The sequence below is a fragment of the Abramis brama genome (genome assembly GCF_963993115.1).
Source record: "Abramis brama genome assembly, chromosome: 14".
Classification (NCBI taxonomy): Eukaryota; Metazoa; Chordata; class Actinopteri; order Cypriniformes; family Leuciscidae; genus Abramis; species Abramis brama.
The window spans coordinates 26,689,294-26,709,208 of NC_139976.1; the positions used below are offsets into that span (position 1 = coordinate 26,689,294).

General features: G+C 39.1%; 2 protein-coding genes across 5 annotated transcripts in view; one reads left to right on the top strand and one right to left on the bottom strand.

The window, feature by feature from the left end:
- Positions 1 to 16,288, bottom strand: part of pkmyt1 (protein kinase, membrane associated tyrosine/threonine 1) — a 58,646-nt gene extending 42,358 nt beyond the window's left edge. The window contains exons 1-5 of one of the 4 annotated variants that reach the window (XM_084135934.1): positions 14,810 to 16,288; positions 13,687 to 14,172; positions 12,846 to 13,083; positions 12,406 to 12,700; positions 12,063 to 12,169 (exon numbers count right to left, since the gene is read on the bottom strand). In XM_084135934.1, the coding sequence (XP_083992060.1) occupies positions 12,063 to 12,169; positions 12,406 to 12,700; positions 12,846 to 13,083; positions 13,687 to 14,055 (1,009 nt within the window). In that variant the 5' untranslated portion in view covers positions 14,056 to 14,172; positions 14,810 to 16,288. Of the gene's footprint in view, positions 1 to 12,062; positions 12,170 to 12,405; positions 12,701 to 12,845; positions 13,084 to 13,686; positions 14,173 to 14,456; positions 14,478 to 14,809 lie in introns of those variants that run through there. The other 3 variants (XM_084135932.1, XM_084135931.1, XM_084135933.1) reach the window with 3 other exon arrangements.
- LOC311096260 (putative nuclease HARBI1) lies at positions 9,321 to 11,192 on the top strand. The gene is made up of 2 exons (XM_084135327.1): positions 9,321 to 10,302; positions 10,439 to 11,192. Exons 1-2 carry the CDS (start codon positions 10,204 to 10,206, stop codon positions 10,745 to 10,747), a joined length of 408 nt encoding a protein of 135 aa, XP_083991453.1. The 5' UTR covers positions 9,321 to 10,203; the 3' UTR covers positions 10,748 to 11,192.
- Positions 16,289 to 19,915: the final 3,627 nt, after the last annotated feature.

A 19,915-nucleotide genomic window follows, 5' to 3' on the forward strand; every position in this document is an offset into this window, starting at 1 on the left:
AACAGTCTGCAGATGTATGGAAGTAAAATAATGTCAAATGTTTTTGAAATAAAAAGCCTGTTGAATTGCACTACTTGAAAAAAAAATAGGCATTGCATTAACCATGCTTGCATTTGAATGCATTGTATTTTTATGGCTTGCATTTTTATGGGCTGAAATTCAACATGGTTGAATATTTAAGCTGTGAATATTTCAATTAAAAACATTTCAAACACCTTTTCATTATTAAAAATTCAATAATCCATATTCACCTTTCATATTTCACTTCCAAAATATTCAAACTGTTTAAAAATACAACCAATAATATTCAACAGGCAATTTTCAGGCCATTTTATTTCGCTTTGCAAAATTCGCTTCCACAAATTCAGTGGTTCAAATTCGACAGTAAATTCAACATTGACGTCCAGGAACTGCAGGAAAAGCAATAGATTACCGAGCATACTCTCCATCTGCTGTTAGTCAACCTCACCATCAGATGGTGCAAAAGCGCTTGTTGTTGACGAAGACATTCATTCATAAAATGGAAATGATTATCTGTGTCAGTATGTGCGGAAAAGATGATAAACACACAAAAGCTGTGTGTTTATGTTTCATTCAATAACTTCATTGTTACTTTCCCTGTGTATTCTACATGTCATCAGCTTTCTCTACCATGAACAGGATTATAATCGGTTTCCCTCAATACCTCATACTCAAGGATTCCCCTTCAGTTGGGACAAAACGCTTAACGTAGCTTAATGTACTAATACAGTGATATGAAAGATCAATCTTGCACCTTATTGGGGAAGTAGGCTGTAGGCTACTATATAGGCTACAGGCAAGCATGGACTCAGAATATGAACTTGACGCGCAAAGTTTCATGCTGAGCGTTTCGTGATATACTGGCGATATAAGCCTACTGGTGATATACATATACTGATATACTATATATAGTATGCCTACGTGTATTGCATTAGCTTAAACTGTCATAGCACTTGCATATTGTTGTCCTATTGTTAAATTAACTGTAAATCACTTTGGATAAAAGCGTCTGCTAAATGACTAAATGTAAAATTGGCTTGACATTGGACATTCGCACATTTCGGGACCGTCTCTAAAGTTGCATACAACATTGGCATACACGTTTCTAACTTCAATAGCAAACTTTTAAATTTATAAAAATATCAAAAATCCAAAGGGTGCGCATTATGCCTGACACTACATGAACACTTTACAGTTGGTTTTATGACTGTAAGTCGTTCTATTCAAATGCTATCGGAGTTAGAAACGTGTATACCAAAGTCGTATACACTTTAGAGACGGTCCCTAAATGTGTGAATGTCCAACATCAAGCCAACTTTATGCCAGTCTATCACTGGGAAACGCTCAGCTTTGCGCGTTATTCTGAGTCCATCTGCTTACCTGCGAGTTTGGTCTTTTACATCACTGTAGTCCATTAATCTACGTTAAGCGTTGTATATGTCCAGAAGTATTGAGGGAAACCCTAATAGCCTGCATGCAGCACATCGCCACAATATAAAGTTAAGGCAACTAAACAACCAAGAGAAATATATGTCAACCGTAGGCCGTGAAGTAACCGTGAAGGCACTGAATTTAACATAAAACAGCCGTCATAATAATCACAAATACACTTACATTGCTGTAAATGAGTTTTATGAATGAATGACTTGCTCTAATTTTGCTGGTCTTCGTCAACAACACGCGCTTTTGCACCATCTGATGGTGAGGTTGACTAACAGCAGATGGAGAGTATGCTCGGTAATCTATTGCTTTTCCTGCAGTTCCTGGACGTCAATGTTGAATTTACTGTCGAATTTGAACCACTGAATTTGTGGAAGCGAATTTGCAAAGCGAAATAAAATGGACCGAAAATTGCCTGTTGAATATTATTGGTTGTATTTTTAAACAGTTTGAATATTTTGGAAGTGAAATATGAAAGGTGAATATGGATAATTGAATTTTTAATAATGAAAAGGTGTTTGAAATGCAAAGCACTACTTACTATAAGGTATAAGTGTGACACTGTCACACCCATCATACATATTAGGTACACTAATGTTTAATTGTGATCATTAAGTATTGTCATTGTCAATTATGTTTTTTTTGTAGTGTCGAGTTGAGTTTCAGTTGTCCTTATCTTAACCCTAGCCCTTGAGTTATCCTAACCATAGCCCTTAGCCCTAATAAGGTGAATAATAACCTTGCCACTTTGTCATTGCTATCAACTCCGACTCAGGGCTCGACATTAAGCCTTTTCATGTGCTTGTCCTTTGGACAAGTAAATCTGTCATTCACTTGTCCGAGTAAAAAAGTTGCTTGTCCGGAATTTTTTTGGTGTGTGTGTGTGCTGTAAATATAATTTATTCTGAAGAAATATCCTTATCTGTGTTCAATCAGCTCTGATATATTTAAATCTGCATATTGTCATATCTGCAACTTTAAAGGGCTTTAAAGGTGCAGATATGGTGCCACCCCCACCCCCCAAATCTTATTAAATGTATGCTTTATCATTAGTTTTAAATTGTATCAATAGATTAAATTGGAATAGCCTAATAAGATAATATAGGGCTGTTGTTACCCTAGGTAGGGCTGATCAAATTAAATAATTTACACTGAAAATTTACAAATGCATTATATAATGTTATGAATATGAGATGTTTTAAATATTTTTGAATATACAAATAAGAAACGTTGGAAAGAATGATACTTTTAAACATGAAAGTAAACCGCCAGTAGGAGGCGGCAGGCGACCGTCTTAATGAGCGAGTCATTGAGTCATTCATTCAAACGATTCGTTCAAACAACTGATTCATTCAAGAATGAGACATGTTTATGAATGGGACATTGAATCTTTGACTCAGTCAATTCGTTCAAAACGCTGAATCATTCAGTAATGAAAACACGGTTAAGTGTTGCTGTGAGATGTGATACGGTTCTGCTGTGATCTTTGTTTGGAACTATTTTCGCGGCTGAAACAGAACAAAAACAGTCAATATTGTGTCTAAAATGTAAGTGACTTAATTTGAACTGTTGTATGAAAGCAATGTCACATTTTAAGTCGTGATGGTATTCAGGAAAACACTCGCTGTGCACTCGTCGTGTGAGGTTGCTAAACTGTATCATATGTTAAAAATATTAAAACACATTTTGAATTGTGGCACTGGCAGTATGTTGTTAACTGAGTTTAAACTGAGTTTACATTTGTTTGGACTTCTCCTCGAGAGGCTGCGCGAGCCTCAACAGTGCAACCTTGTTACCGTCAGTAATACTTATCCACTATCGATCGCAACTTACAATAATGATACAATCAGAATCATTCTCTCATTTTAGTGATTCCCTAGTTATTTTTTTTGTTATTGACTTTTAATCAGGCTACTTGTCCGGTCGGGCAAGGAAAATTCTCTTTTACTTGTCCCTTCAAAAAATCCACTTGTCCCAGACAAGCGGACAAGCGTTAATGTCGAGCCCGTCAGGTCCTGTTGTTAGCACCGTATATATTTTTAAATTATGCTAGATGAAGTTAAAATATGGAGACACAAATATTAAGCAAAAAAATTGAAACTCATATATTGAGGTGGTGATGAAAAATTTACTACCAGGTCAAATTGCGTTTGTTACCTTTTACTACCTTTCAAGGGCCTTAATTTTGGTAGATTCTTTTTACTACCTTTTACTACTTTTTACTACCGCGCGGACACCCTGTTAATGCAATGCCTATTTTTTTCAAGTAGTGCAATTCAACAGGCTTTTTATTTCAAAAACATTTGACATTATTTTACTTCCATACAGATGATCCAGAACACGGCAGCACGTCTGGTCTTTAATCAACCGTCTGGTCTCACTTGCTCCCATTTGTGGACAGAATCAAATTTAAGGTTTTGAAGTCGACTTTCAGGATTGCCACAGGAACGACGCCTTGTTGTCCCTTCACAACGAGGCAAAAAGTCACTCTCCAAAGCTTTCACCCTTTTTTGTCTCTTTATTTCTAACATTCGCTTCATCCTTTAAGAACGTAATACACAAATATACTAAGTACTGAATATAAACTAGGTCAATGTATACACATTTCATTTACGGTTATATAAATTAAATAAATGCAGCCTGTAAATGGCAGCCTTGAGCACCCGGTAATTACATAAACATTAAATAAACTATACTTAAACCCAGATACTGAAATAATAGCCTTTTACAGATAATCCAGTATGCTGAATTACGTACTTTTTAATTTAATTACTATTTCTTCCTTTAGAGACCAAGGCACTTCTCCACTGTCGGTCTGAACGGTTCTAAGAACGCTAAGGAAAGGTTCCAGTTATATTTCCACTTCAGCCTTGTACAGCACGGCATGGCACGATTACAACCCGTTCTTGGACTGGAATTCTCAGCATTGTTAGCTAACCTTGCTGAACCGTGCTGCTAGAACGCGCAAAGTGACGTCGCATCTCAGAATTGGTCACTTGTCTGCTGCCTGACTAGCAGTTTCTCTATAGCTGTCTAAGAGTGCTATTTGAGAGACGTAAACACAAATTAATAATAAATTAAAAGAAATATCTGATTATGCCCCAGAACACGGTTTCTATTTACATCTCGTCTGTAAACTCTTGCGTTACCAAGGCAAAAACTGACACATTTGTATTGCATTCCAAAGAGCTCCGTTATCAGCCCCACAGTGGAAAATTAAACCATATCCGTACCTGAATGGAATAGTTAAGCAAAGAGAACGATTTGGCCTGACAGTGGAAAAGCGAATTAAAGTGTAATTGTCAGTACTTTTTGCAACAAAATAATAGCTCCAACGAAAGCCACAGCAGAACTGCAGCACACAGCAGTGTTGGTGAATGAATCTGCGGCTTTGAACAAACCGTGAGAGTCAATGATTCATTCATAATTACAGCCACTTGCTTCGTTACTGAATGAATGAATGACTTGATGACTCACTCATCACTGGCGGTTTTAATTTAAAATTTAAAAGCATCATGTTTTTACCATTATTGCATATTTCTCTATTGAATTGTTATTTATTTAAAGCATTTTTTATTTTATAAAGGTATTTGTAAAGGTAAAAAATGCACTGGAAAAATTAATTTAAGGAGGCAAATATTGTCCCTTACTGAAAAAGGTGTGACTGCAGAGAGGGGGGTACGCAGAAGGATGTTTAAAGGGGAACAAGGCAACTCTAGCCATTTCTTCGCTGATTTTCACTTTTGTTGTCGCGTGTTTTCTCAGCGAGCTCCCCCTACAGCTGTGGGCCGTATATTTAACAACACTATAGTAAAAAAAAATCTCACTTGCGGCACCCTCCTCCCCCTTTCTATCGCTGCTCATGTGCATTTGTTATTATGGGAGCCAGCCAACTTTATCATGTGGAGCTATGTCTTCCGAGGTGGGTAATACATCATACACAGTATCATATGGCGTGTGTGTTTATGTTGAATTGCCGTAAAGCAGTTCGTGTTTCTCGCTCGTTCTCGCTTCTCACGAGACTTCCTATTTCCAACTTACCGGGATGTTAGACCCTATGTTGCAAGGTTGGTTTTCCGCCAGGGAACGCTGGGGGGTGCGGGGAAAGTCACCATTCTCACCAGAACAGGTTCCCTATCAAGGCTACAGAACTTCAACATTACGGATGTCGTATATGGGAACTCCTCTCCTCCTTCACTTCCGCTGAAATCTTATAGGCTAACGCCAGCAGAGCTGGCCAATTGACGCAAAATATGCAAATACTGAAACACCATTGCAGTAATAATGCAAGTGCAGCGTCAATTCCCTTTAGAATCTCTCTCTTCACGCTCAAATCGTGTGCTAGAAAGCTGATACTAACCACTACAACTTTTTAAGGATTATTCACCGTCGTCGAAGGTGCGCCGAAGATACTTCAACTGTCTTCTGCATCCGATGGCGACCTTCTGCAACTTATGCTCGGGCCCCATCATGCCCCCGGACGCACACCTGTTCTGCGTTGCGTGCATGGGGCTGGCCCATGCCGAGTCAGCCCTCAAGGATGGCGGGTCCTCCGAGCACTGCGCGGATATGTCCCTAAGAGCTCTCAGGACGAGGCGGGATGAAGCTCGCGCAGCAGTGGGGATCGGGCACACTGCCGCCGCCGAGCCGCTGGTGTGCCCCCCCAACCGCGGCGTCGAGGTTCGACCCCCGGTGAGTTTCCCCGACCCCACCTTTCACCCCCTCTCGCGAAGTCGCTGACTTCGTGTCCTTCGGGGCAAGTGAGGAGGAGGACTCCATGTCTCTGTCTGCCTCCAAGAACGACTGGGGCACGGAGCGGGCCGCACCGGAGCTGGCGGCTGCGGAGACCCCGGCTGACCTGCAGGACGAACTTTTTCGTATCCTCTCCAAGGCCGTCGAGGAACTGGACCTCTCTTGGAAAGCTCCGGATGAGCCATCCAAGAGCAAACTCGACGCGTGGTTCCTCCAGTCGAGCATCTGTCAGGCCGCTTCGAAAAGGGGAACCCCGTTCTTTCCTGACGTGCACGAGCACGTTGTAAAGTCGTGGGTGGCCCCGCAATCGCTGCGCACTCTCACTTCCACCCAGGCCATGTTTGCCCCCGTGGACGAGGCGGGAGACCACGGCTACCTCCGTATCCCCCCCGTCGAGGAGACCGTCGCCGCGCACCTCTGCCCGTCGGCTCCCGCCCTGGGCTCGGACCGCAGCCTGCCGTCCAGAGCCTGCAGATTCACAGCCCACCAGGCTAACAAGGCCTACGGCGCGGCGGGAGAGGCGGTATCTGCGCTGCACGCCATGGCCGTTCTCCAAGTGCTGCAGGCTAAACTGCTGAAGTCTCTGGATGGCGCCGCCTCTATCGATGCTGACGCCATCTGGGATCTCCGTTCAGCCACGGACCTCGCGCTCCTGGCCACGAAGCGCTCGGCCCAGGCGATAGGCCGTTCGATGGGGTTTTTGGTGGTCCTCCACAGACACCTGTGGCTCACCCTTTCGGACATGCAGGAGGCTGACAGGAAGACGCTGCTGAATGCACCGATCTCCCCAGCCTATCTGTAGACATGCGTTGGTGACACGGTTCCTTAAGGGAGCTAGGAGATTATGCCCTGCACGACCGCCTTCGGTGCCGCCGTGGGATTTAGCTTTGGTCTTGGAGGCTTTGTCACGACCGCCCTTCGAGCCCTTAGCTTCGATCGCCATTAAGGAGCTATCGATAAAAACGGCTCTGCTTCTCGCTCTCACTTCGGCGAAGCGGGTTGGGGATTTACAGGCTTTCTCTGTAAGTGAAGATTGTATTCGCTTTGGACCGGGAAACTGTAATGTGACTCTCAGACCGAGACCGGGTTATGTCCCTAAGTCGCTCAATACCCCGTTCAGGGCGCAGATTGTTTCTCTGCCTGCCCTGTCCGCTGAGCCATCAACCTCTCAGGGTTCGGATGCTCAGAGTGCTGTTTGCCCAGTCAGAGCGCTCCGGGAATATATTTTTTCGCTCGGCCGCTTTTCGACAATCGGACCAGCTCTTTGTGTGCTTTGGTGGGTGCAACAAGGGACGGGGGGTCTCTAAACAGAGGCTTGCTCACTGGATTGTGGACACTATTGTTTTGGCCTATGATTGCCTGGGGAAGGAATGCCCCCTTAACGTCAAGGCCCATTCGACCAGAGCGATCGCCTCCTCGTGGGCCTGGACTAAGGGTATGTCTATTCAGGATTTGTGTCTTGCGGCTGGCTGGTCTTCTCAGAACACGTTTGCCAGGTTTTACAGGTTGGATATACCCTCTGTAGCGTCTCGAGTGCTTTCGGTGAGTGATTGCAATGCATAGCATTTAGGAAGCTGCTCTGCGCTTTGCTCATGAGTTGTTCTATGTGCTATTATTTTGGTTAACATACCAACACACCGCTATGCGTTGGCCTTTTCTTACTGTTGTTGCCCTGTTGCTCGACAGTGCTAACTTCCCCCGGTTATACTGCTCGGGATATGCAAATTCGGGCAGTGTTTTGTGAGCTTGTGATTGGTCCTTGTGGACCTATCAGAGGTTAGAGATTCGCTATTGGTCAATCTCGGCCTATCAGATGCTCGCATGCTGGGGGGGGCGGTGTTGGTATTGGGTTCTGTTGTCAGTGGTCTGTTATGCTGCCACGGCGGGATTTTATACAGTTCTCATATACGAAATCCGTAATATAGAAGTTCCGTAGCCTTGATAGGGAACGTCTCCGGTTACTTTCGTAACCTCGGTTCCCTGAAAGGCAAGGAACGAGACATTACGCTCGCCGCCATGTTCGCTTTGATTCAAGCGTTTGTTCGATTCTGAAGGGAATTGACGCTGCACTTGCATTATTACTGCAACGGTGTTTCAGTATTTGCATATTTTGCGTCAATTGGCCAGCTCTGCTGGCGTTAGCCTATAAGATTTCAGCGGAAGTGAAGGAGGAGAGGAGTTCCCATATACGACATCCGTAATGTCTCGTTCCTTGCCTTTCAGGGAACCGAGGTTACGAAAGTAACCGGAGACGTTATTTAACCATCCAAATGATTTCTAAACGGATTTATTAAGTTGAAATAGTTGCCAAGTTCCCCTTTAAAAGCCTTAGAGCGCACGCCACTCTAAAAAGTTTGAGAACCACTGATCTATATGATATCCATTTAAACAACAGACTAAACAATATATAGACTGAAATCGCGAAATGGCTTTAAACAATATTAAATTGTGAGTGAGACTTCTCAGAAATGAACAGGGTATTAAGTGATTTTAAACCATAATTTAAGAAAGCACAATTTGAAAATTGTCAGTTAATTTTCTCTTGTGCTATCTTCCAAAATGGTTATGCAAGTTTGTTTCTATTTCAGATCAAAACTGACATGCGAAATAAACTTCAAAGAGAGCACCTTGCTGCATGCTTAAGGATTAAAAAAATTAAATCAGATAAAAAATTCACTGCGCAGACAGAAACTGTCACCTTTGTAAAGTTGAAAAAACTCAGTTTTGGGAATCTGAAGATTTCATTATGATAATATTTGTTCATGCTTTTAGTATAATTTTATGAATTTATGCATAATGTGAATTTCTAATGTGATTATTTCTAAATTATTAGTTAATGATATTGAGTATTTTCTGTAAAATTAATTCAAACCTTTGTTTGACTAGTTTATTCTGAACACGCTCAAGCGCCACACCACAAAATAAAAGTCACAACAATAAGCGCGGCTTACGTCACTTAGGAAAATGTTCCTAAGAGAACCACCCTGGTGGCTAGTTCCTAGAAGTAAGTTTCTAGAACTACCCGATGTGAAAGCCCCTATTGTGTGAAACCGCAAGTGCCTGGTTGCATAAAGCACCTTAAGTGGAATTTTCCCTTAAGATCGCCCTTAGGTTTCCCTTAAACTTAATGGTGTTGCAGAAAATAACCCTTAAGTGTTACTTAAGGTTTTTTTTTTTTACTGAAACGTGATACACCCTTAGAATTACCCTTAAGTGTCTATCTTTCACTTAAGTAATCCCTTAAAAACCATTAAGTGTTGCATAAAGCCCCTTAACTGTCATTTTCCTAAGTACAGTTTAAGGTTAGAAAAACTTTACCTTAAAAGAGTTTATGAACACAAATGAGAAAAAATGGCTGAGTTTATGGATCCTGTTCAAGATATAGATGTGCCAAGGCGAATTTATCGCGATAGGGAGAACCCTCTGGACCATCTTAGCGATGAAAAACTGCTTCGAGGATATCAATTTGATCGCCGCGGAATTTATGAAATGGCTAACAAACTAGAAGGCGACCTTGACCATGTTACCCAGCGCAACCACTCACTACCCTCTGTGTTACAGTTGCTTATAGCACTTCGGTTCTTGGCGACTGGGAGTTTCCAGTCTGTAGTGGGAGATGTTTTCCACGTTCATAAGTCGTCCGTCAGCAGAGTTATTCACCGAATTGCAGGGGCCCTTTGCCGTCATTTAAGCCAAACTGTGACGTTTCCATCTCGTGTTGAACTGGATGTCATTCAAACCTCTTTTTTTCGGAAAGCGGGGTTTCCTCGAATAAGTGGTGTAATTGACGGCACACATGTCACATGAATTCAGGTGCCCCGCGCGCACGAAGATCAGTATGTGAACAGAAAAAATTACCATTCTGTTAATGTGCAGTTAGTGTGTGACCATCTGTGCAGAATAAGAAATGTCGTTGCATCGTGGCCAGGGAGTACACATGACTCTAGGATTTTGACTGAGACCAAGATTGGGAGAGATTTTGAGGTTGGAATGCACGGTGGTCTTCTGCTAGGGGACAGTGGTTACCCCTGCCGACCATGGCTCATGACGCCCTTCATGAATCCCCTTAACGCTGCACAGGCATGTATTTAATAATGTTACAGACAACTTAGATGTACAAAGCATTAAAAAAAAACATATATATTGTCTAACTTATTGATTTTTTTTGTGTATTAAAATGTATTAAAATGTATTGTGACTTGTTGGTTATTGTTTGATCCTGTAGGAAAGATACAACAATGCGTTGACACACACAAGGTCGATAGTTGAGAGGACGATCGGACAGCTTAAACGGAGATTTCACTGTCTCCACAGCGAACTGTGCGTTGAGCCTCCAAGGGCTTGCAAAATTATTGTCGCCTGCGTTGTTCTTTTTAACATGTCCAAAATGTATTCTGCCTTCGAAGAGGAAGATGATCTCGAAGAAGAGGGTCATGAGGCAGAAGAGGCTCATGAAGCAAATCTTCTGCAACAAGATTTCCAACAGGCTGGATTTGTTGTCAGAGATGCCATCGTAAATGCATTCTTTAATTAGTAGGCCTATAGTATGGCCAATAGTTGTAGTAGTAGGCTAATATTAAAAATAAAATGTATTAGCAGCAGTAGTAATATTAATGATAAAATTTATTATTAGCCTATTAGTATTAATATAAATGATAAAATGTATATGCCTAGGCTAGCAGTTGCAATTTAAGGTAATGCAATTCATAGTGCTATTTAGTAGCCTACTAATATTATATATGAATGTATTAGCTATATTGTATTTGCTATTATTATTATTGGTATTTTGTTAATATATTTGTTCTTGTAATTACATAAATAAATGCAAAACTTTTCAGATCTGTCATAAAATGTATTTATTCGTCAATTGATGTGATTGTTATTTTCCCTTCACTTTGTAGCTGCAGAAGTTTGTTATTAAGAATGATGTTGTAAAGGTCTTGATTTTCCTTCTCCTCTTGTAGCGGCTGGAGAGGGTATTTGCGTCTTTCTGCAATTCACAAATGTTTTGGAGGAATTATGAAATATAATAAATAATATTGGGGCTGTTCTAAGTCAAATTAACAAAACTAAAATAACTGTTAACAAAGAAGCAATAACTCACTTTGCTGCCTGGTTTGGCGTACTGCTGGCAGCACCTGCAGTTTTGTTATCGTTAGCTCTCTGTGATATGGTAACAAAATGCACTCAGTGCGTGCGAAGAAAATAGCGTTTTTTTTTCTTACCAGTTTTGTTGGACTCCCTCTTATGAAGGTTGATTTATTTTTTTGCCACCACAGAGACGTTTTCATATTTTTTTATTACCTCTGAAACCGTCCTCTTTACGCCTAAATTCCGTGCGTTAATTTTCTCGGTTATTTCCTCCCACTGTTTATGTTTTTTGGCAGCAGTTATAACGGGATTAAGTTTGCTTCTTAAAATTGCTTTTCTTTTCCCATATTCATCAAGAAGAATACACTTCTCATCCTCTGTCCAATTTGGCTTTCTTTTTTTGTTTTCCTTATCCATTTCTTTATCTATTGTATCCATTGTTTTAAAGCTCCTAGCTATGGGTTAATGTGTACAGTAGCGTGTCTATGGCAACAATAGATTTTTATAATGGCAAACCTGGATCGCTGTCGTGAAACACTTAACGGTTTCCCTTACCTAAGAGAACTGTTTAAGGGATTATATGCAACAGCCTTAAATCATTCCCTTAGTTAAGGGGAAATCACGCCTTAAGTCCCACACTTAAGGGAAAAACTTAAGGCGTTTTATGCACCCGGGCACAGGTCCTTAAAGTGTCCCTAAACGTATCAAGAACATTTTCAGCATTTCACTTAGCCACATGAAATGATAATGTACAGTACCATTTGTGAATTCTGCGGGTAAGTGACCCATTCGGAGCTGCTGCCAGTCATCTTCTCCTTTAGGAACTTCAATGTTACAGGCCAACTCCAGGATGGAAACACCCAAACTAAAAGAGAAGAGAAGAGAAGAGAAGAGAAGAGAAGAGAAGAGAAGAGAAGAGAAGAGAAGAGAAGAGAAGAGAAGAGAAGAGAAGAGAAGAGAAGAGAAGAGAAGAGAAGAGAAGAGAAGAGATTAGAATATACAAATCTTTATACAATAATTTACAATTTATACAACTCACAAAATAACTAATTTGGTTCTTACCGTTGACATTTAAATATAAACAAGATAACATTCACTAACCTAAAGATGTCTGCAGCAGTCCCATACTCTCCTCTCAATAGCTCAGGGGCCATATATCTGGGGTCTCCTTCCTGTAAATCATCATCCATCTTCATTTCTCTCTTTTCCTCTATCGCTTGTTTTTGGACATCTCTAGGAAGCTTGATCAACAAGCCAAAGTCTCCAAGTTTGAGCCGTCCAGACTTTGTAATGAAAATATTTGCTGGTTTGATGTCCATATGGGCAAACCCATGAGCGTGCAAGTGGTCGAGCGCTGAAAGCATGTCACACAGGTATGTCCAGGCACTTGTCTCACCTGGTACAACACAACACACACACACACTCGTCTTGAGTAACTTATATTTGCAATGCAATGCAAAAAAAATGCAATGTTTATTATAAACCAGTCTTTTGTTGCGGTCATTGGTGAGAGAGTTTTTCTTGTGTAGTTTGCTGTATACCAGTGTGAAATGACGTTTCCTCAGCGTATAGCTGTAGGCTGGTACAGCAGAGTTCAGTCTGGATGTAGAGGTGACCAGCCTCCTCCCAAGCAGCAATGAAGCCCAGCACGTAAGGGTGTGGCAGTAGTCTCTCATGATTCCAAGCCTCAGTAATGCTTTTTGCTCGTTCAACCTCACCACGGAACCGCTGCACTGAACGCTTCACAGCGTACTGGCAACCATCCAAAAGACTCACCACCTGACAGACAAAAATGAATGAATGAATGCATTTATATAGCACTTTTAGATACAACTGTACCGTCAAAGTGCTTTACAATGGGATCAGGGGTCTCTCCTCAACCACCACCAGTGTGCAGCATCCACACACCAGCTATAGGTGGAGAAGAGAATAAAGCCAATTCAGTGGAAGGGGATTATTAGGAGACCATGATAGATAAGGGCCAGTGAGGAAATTCGGCTAGGACACCGGGGTTACACCCCTACTCTTTACGAGAAGTGCCATGGGATGTTTTATGACGACAGAGAGGACAGTCATTTGAAGAACATCTGAAAAAACACAGTATCATTAGTGTATTCATTGATGATCTTGAAACATCACCATTATCTGAAATGTATCATGTATAAATGTATTATATGAATCAGTTTCAGAGTACATTCTTTACTTCAGCGAATCAAGTCTAGTATTTTGAAAAATATTTGAGACATTGGGCAGAAAAAGATGGTGGCTGATATTACTTCTCACTGGAAATAGAAGTATACATCCTGCAGAAATAGTATGAATAGGAATGATGGTAGTATGCTATTCCACATAAACCCTTAGAAGGCATTTAGCATGTCTCACCTTGAAAACCTCACCAAAGGAACCTCGTCCAATCAGGCCCAGGTTGATAAAGCACTGGCTGAAAAAAGACTGCAGTCGAGACGGGTCGTACACAGAGCGAGAAGGGGGTGACTCAATAAGGGAGCGTGACAGGGGCGTCCACGGAGTGGGGTGATGGAGAAACACTCGGCTAAGGGGGGGGCATCCTTTTGATGGTGGCCGTGGCGGTAAAGAATGAGATAATGGCCGCGGAGGGGACAGGGAGGAAGATGATGAGGAAGAGAAGGGAGGTCTCCGTTTCTTTAGGGAAAAGGACTGCTGGGCATGAAAGAAGTGGGTAGGCAGAGGGAGAGGGGTGCTGACCACTGATGTCTGATAAGAAGACGACATAGGAAATGTATAATCAGTTCTAATGTAGGCTTGACAAATTTTCAGAAGATTACTTCAAATAATAGAATTGTGAATGCTGACAGCTCATCCAGATGCTCCACATCAATATGCACTAACCTATAACAGAACAGGAGATGGGGTGTTTAATATTATGACATAAAATACACAAATGAAGAAAACAATACCAAAACAAAAATATATTCAACCATCAATTACTAAGTTGACAATACTACAAGGTACCATTACAAAAAATGATGGCAGTAAAACAGTACTTTGATGGTATCAGATGGTACTGTGATACCATAGCACTGAATAATTACCATTACCAAAACATGGAAAAACCATGGTACTTTTGTTAGCGACAAATTATTTGAAGATAAAAAACTTGTCTTGATGATTACCATAACGGTAACCACATTGGTTACTTTTTAATAGTCCACGGAACACCAGGACAGTATGCAGGCCTAAATCACAGAATACCAAGTGTTACCAGGGTAAATCTACATGGTATTACCATCGCATTTATATATAAATAAAACAGTACTTTGTGGCACAAATTAAAGTATAAATTGTGTAACGTTACCGTGAATGATCATTTAGGAGAATATTTCAAATAATATTATCGGAACTGAAGCAGTTGTGATGATATAAAATGAACTTTTCAGAAAGTAAACATAAAAAAGAAATGCACTCCTTCAAAGGAATCTTCCGTCACAAATATTTATTATGTTTCAGAAACGTTAACGTTACATACCTACATTTTGTGTTGCTCTTGGTTGGTATTCAAATATCTAATTTCTTTTAATCAATCAAGTATATTATTATTAATCATATCTCGCGCCATACGCGTTCAAATACTTAAGGAGCGGGCGATGACGTGACACCGTGTGCGTTCTCGGTGCATTGTGGGATAGTGGAGAGAGTTCTTCTTCTTCTCGCTCTCTCTCCACCGGATGTGCCAATACCTATTTTTTACAGTCTATCTATGGCCAATACGCATAGTGACATGTTTTTTTTTATTTTTATTTTTAATGCTTCAACAACACAAACAAACAAGGTACAAATCTCTGAATATATAACCGCAATAGTTCAACGCATAGTGACGTGCCATTGGCTACAGAAAGGCATTTATAACTGAAAGATTTACAAACAAGACTGAGCTTACATTCAATCATCACATCACAATATACATACCATACCCAACAGTAAGTAGGTTAAAGACAAAGAAAGAAAGAAAGAAAGAAAGAAGTCGTTTATTATTATTATTAGTATTAGTATTAGTATTATTATTATTATTATAAAACCAAAATCTTCCAATAAGGAGTACAATAAAATGCTTTGGGACTTTTCATCCCTCTCAGTGTCTTCAAATATACTAGAAATTCCTCATTAAAAACCAGTAATCGTGGAGGAATTTTGAAAAATGTACATTTGTGTATGTAAAATTTCAGCAAAAGCAACACATTATTTATTACATAAGATACCTTTTTATCCTTAATTAACAACCCAAACTTAACAGTTTCCCAAAACAGTATCAGCCTTACGGGTATTCTTAGCTCATTCCAGAATGTGTTTACCATATTGCACTGAAAAAAACAAAACAAGTGTTCAACCATTTCTATCTCTAACTTGCATATTTGACATACAATTTAATCCCCAACATTAAATCTTATTCTTAAAAATTCTTTTGCTTACATTTTCTATAATAAGTTGTTGTATTTTAGGTATTATCATTGAATATTTCACTTATATATTACACTTTAGAGGAGCAGCTTAGATTGCATTTACCACAAAAAGCATCATGGCTCAGTATATTCCCAACATTGTCCATAACATGTAGTGACCATATGCCTTTCTGCCACCACTCATCAATAAACACAGATTTCCTGTTCACTGTTATACCTGTTGTATATCTGTTGTTCCAGACTGTCTGACATGTTATAAGGACTAAAATTATGTTTGAAAATCACCAATGTAATAATACTTTTTGAAGTCACACTGCAACAAAAAAAAATTATGCCACCACATTTTTTGAATACAGCAGTAGGAATCTCAAACCAGAGAGAGGACTTATCATTAATGAAAGACATCTAAGTTTAATGACCCCATTCATAATATCAAAGTCAGTCATTTTAAGACCACATGCATTCTTCATAATCTTTAATCATATCTCGTTTACGTATAGAATGATTCTTAATTTTCCATATAAAATGAGTTTAATTTGTTAATTGCCTTTTTTTTTTTTTGCAGAAACTAGCTAGAGAGAAACATGGATAGATGAATCTAGAAAGATTCTCTACTTTCATTTAGATTTCTCCACAGTTTTATCAATATTTACATTTTCTAAATTATCCACCATCTTAGATAACCAGATACCTAAATATTTACCTTCATTTTTAACTGGGATATTGTACAATGTTAAATTAGAATGATCATGAATGGCCAATAGCTTGCATTTTGACATATTTACCATTAAACCTGCTTTTGAAAAAAATCTTGATTAACTGAAGTGCTAGGGGTATTTACTGTTCATTTCTTAAAAAAAGACCTAGTCCGCAAATTGAATGACATTAAAATAATTCCCTTCTAGATCAATGCCAGATATGGTTCCCATTTTGAGTAAAATAGACAACATTTCTGCTACAGAGCTACAGAACTGTTTATGTCTTTATAAAGCATTCCAACAATATTAATAAACTTAGGACCAAAATCAAAGTGTTAAGAGTTTGACGAATAAAATAATATTCCACCATGTCAAAGGCCTTATAGAAATCCAAAAGTAAAATGAAACCATCTTCTTCAATTAGATGACCATATTCAATCAAATCAAAAACCTAATATTATTATGAATTTACCTATCCTTTAAGAATAATGATTGGGTTACACTAATAATTTGTGATATTCCAGTTTTTATCTAGAAGCCAGTGCTTTAGTGAATAGTTTGTAATCCGTATTTAGTAGTGTCATGGGGCATAGGTTATCTAACCTCTTATATTTTCCCGGCTTTGGTATCAAAATTATAAGCCCTTATTTCATAGTTGGCAATAATTCATTATTATTTATACAATCCTGTAAGGCTTCAAATAAAAGATATTTTAGGACATTCCAAAATAATTTATAAAAATCTGTGGTTAAACCATCAGGACCCAGTGATTTACCAGGTTTACTCTGTTTAATAGCTGCATTAAGCTCTTGCATGGTTATGTCTGATTCACACAGTTCTTTAAAAACACTAGTAATTGACGGGATTTTATTTTTTATCATCTGAAAAAAAAAGAAGACTTGGAATTAATAGAGGAAAAAGATGAGGAATACAATTTAGAGTAAAATGTAGAACCTCTTTTGCTATTGAGTTTACAGAGCTCCACTTAGCTCTGTATTTCCCGTATGCCCCTTTTGCCTTTTTAATATAGAATTCATCTAAAATGGAATGTAGCTTAATAAGTTTTTCTTTCTCTTCATTTGACATATTAGGTTGACAACAGCATTTATTAATCTCTTGAATTAACTGGATTTCTTTTTTATCAGATTTTTGCTAAAGGTCATCGAATATTCTGCCTGATGGAATAAATTCAGGACCACCATGTATTTGTCTGGTTGTGCCCCTTGGATGTTGATTGCTAGTCGTTGTTTTGTTTTTTGTTTTTTTTCTATCTTATTTTTTTTTTTTTTTTTACGTGACAATTGTGAAATAGACTGCACCCTGACTTTTTTTTTTGGTAAATTAATTTCCTAGCTAGCTCTGTGTGGTTTTTGTTTGGTTATTAGTTTTGTTTAATGTATTGGTTGGTTTGTAGCTGGCTAGTGGAATTGTTTATTTATTGATGTTTTTGTCATCTTTAAATTAAATTAAATAATGTATTTAATTTGAACTGCTTTTCACCCTTGATTAAACAGCAGGGAGTAGCTTCCCACCATTGTCGGTGGAGAACTGGGAGTACAATTTAATAGAGCCCTTACAGGTTTTGTGGGTTGATTTGTGTGGTTACTAATTGTGAATGTGTATCACATAATCCTGTTTGTATTGAAGGGTTAATGGGGGTTTGCTGTGGTTTTCACAGAATGCAGTGAAGTGTCCCCTGTATAGGTAGCTCAGTTCCTGTATTCCCAGTTGGACAATTGCTGCCCCCGTCAGCTGACTTGGCTCAGGGTTTTTTTTATTATTATTATTATTATTATTTTTTATATGGTCCTGTTTAATAAAGAGTTATGTATTTTTCTACAACTTTTTGTCTTCTGTGACAGATTTGTTTCTTTTCCCTTTTTTTGGGCCCTATCGGGTTTTCACAGATATATATAAAATACTAATAACCTATATTCTTTGCATATTCTTCCATAGATATCATATATAAAGGCTAGATGTCTCGTGCGCGCTGCTGGCCAATGGAGGTCGACGTCCGCACGTGGCGGCCATCTTGCCACAGTGTGCTCGCTCACTCGTTTAATGGTGCATATACTTTTAAATAACCATAACTTGCTCAATTTTCTACCGATTTTCAAATGGTTTGGTTTGTTATAAACGTCAGAGATGTAGTTATGACACCACATACATACACTGCATACATATGAAAAATTATAACATACATTTTCAAGCATTCGGAATTATAGCCACGTTAATAACGTTTGTAAGAAACCAAACCGTTTGTAAATCCGTCAATATTTCAGCGAGATATGAGGATTTGTGTGCATGCTGATCACTCACCTAATGCACAGCTTCACTGTGACAAGATGGCCGAACGGTGATGCCGGAAGTGACTGCGCCATAAGACATCTAGCGTTTATATATGATATCTATGTATTCTTCTTCTTCTTCTTCTTCTTCTTCTGTGGTTTTTATTGGTTTTTACGTTTGCAAACGAGTTGCATTACCGCCATCTTCTGGACTGAGGTGTGAACTCATTGGGATGTTAGTTTATCTACCCACCAAAAATTCCTATTTGCAAGCTGAGTTTCTTTCAAAAAGATCATAACATCCTTAATTATAGATTGTGTGCAAACTCAATAGGTTTTTAAAACTCAATCCATTCTTCGTTGCCATCTCTAGTTCTTTCCTTTTTCAAGAGTACTTTCTACATGTCAAGAGTACATGTTTTACACAATTTCCACTTCTCCACAATGTATACATTATCCAGTCTGGTGTTTTCCTATTAAACTTAGGCAGCTATTTAATCTTGTGTGCCCTATTCTCAACCTTGTAAGCATAGTTTCCTCCTGCCGTCTCAGACTACTGTACTTAGCTATCACTTCTTTCTGAATGCTGTATGTCTTCCTTTCTCCTCCTGATTCCATGTATCCTGGTACATTTTGTTAATATTATCATTAATTTCTGAAATTGTATCCTGCCACATTTTTTTAATATTATCTTTATTGATAACTTTAATTTCTGATTTGCTAAGTGAAACTTGTATATCTGTTCTGCCTTCCCTCAATACCCACATGCGCTGGAATCTAAAAATTACTTGATTCATTTCATCTAAAGATCTTGCCTACATATAGATTTTCCACTCTGAATACTTGACAGGGAGAATATGGAATCTGACCAGGTGACTATCTTATGCAGCTTAACTTCCTTTTCCCATTGCAATGTTAAAATAATGACTGTTATTTCAACTGAGAAGACTGAGGTGATCTGAAGTTATTTTTTGGATGTGAATATTGTATTTTGGGATGAATACAGCTGCACCTGTTTCGCCAGTTATTGGATCTTTGGATTCATCTGTGTATATCTGTATTGAGTCATCATACCTGGTTTATATATACTGTTGGATATTTTGATATATGCCTAGATTTTACAATGTCTTTTTTTCCCATATTCACTAGGAAAACAGAATAACTATGGTGGGATGGCAGTCTTACTTAT

Excerpts from the sequence above, each read along its gene's own strand:
- LOC311096260 (XM_084135327.1), top strand. The coding sequence starts at position 10,204 with ATGCACGGTGGTCTTCTGCTAGGGGACAGTGGTTACCCCTGCCGACCA. Across the intron at positions 10,303-10,438 it reads ACGCTGCACAGGCATGTATT|GAAAGATACAACAATGCGTT; the intron begins TAATAATGTTAC and ends TTGATCCTGTAG.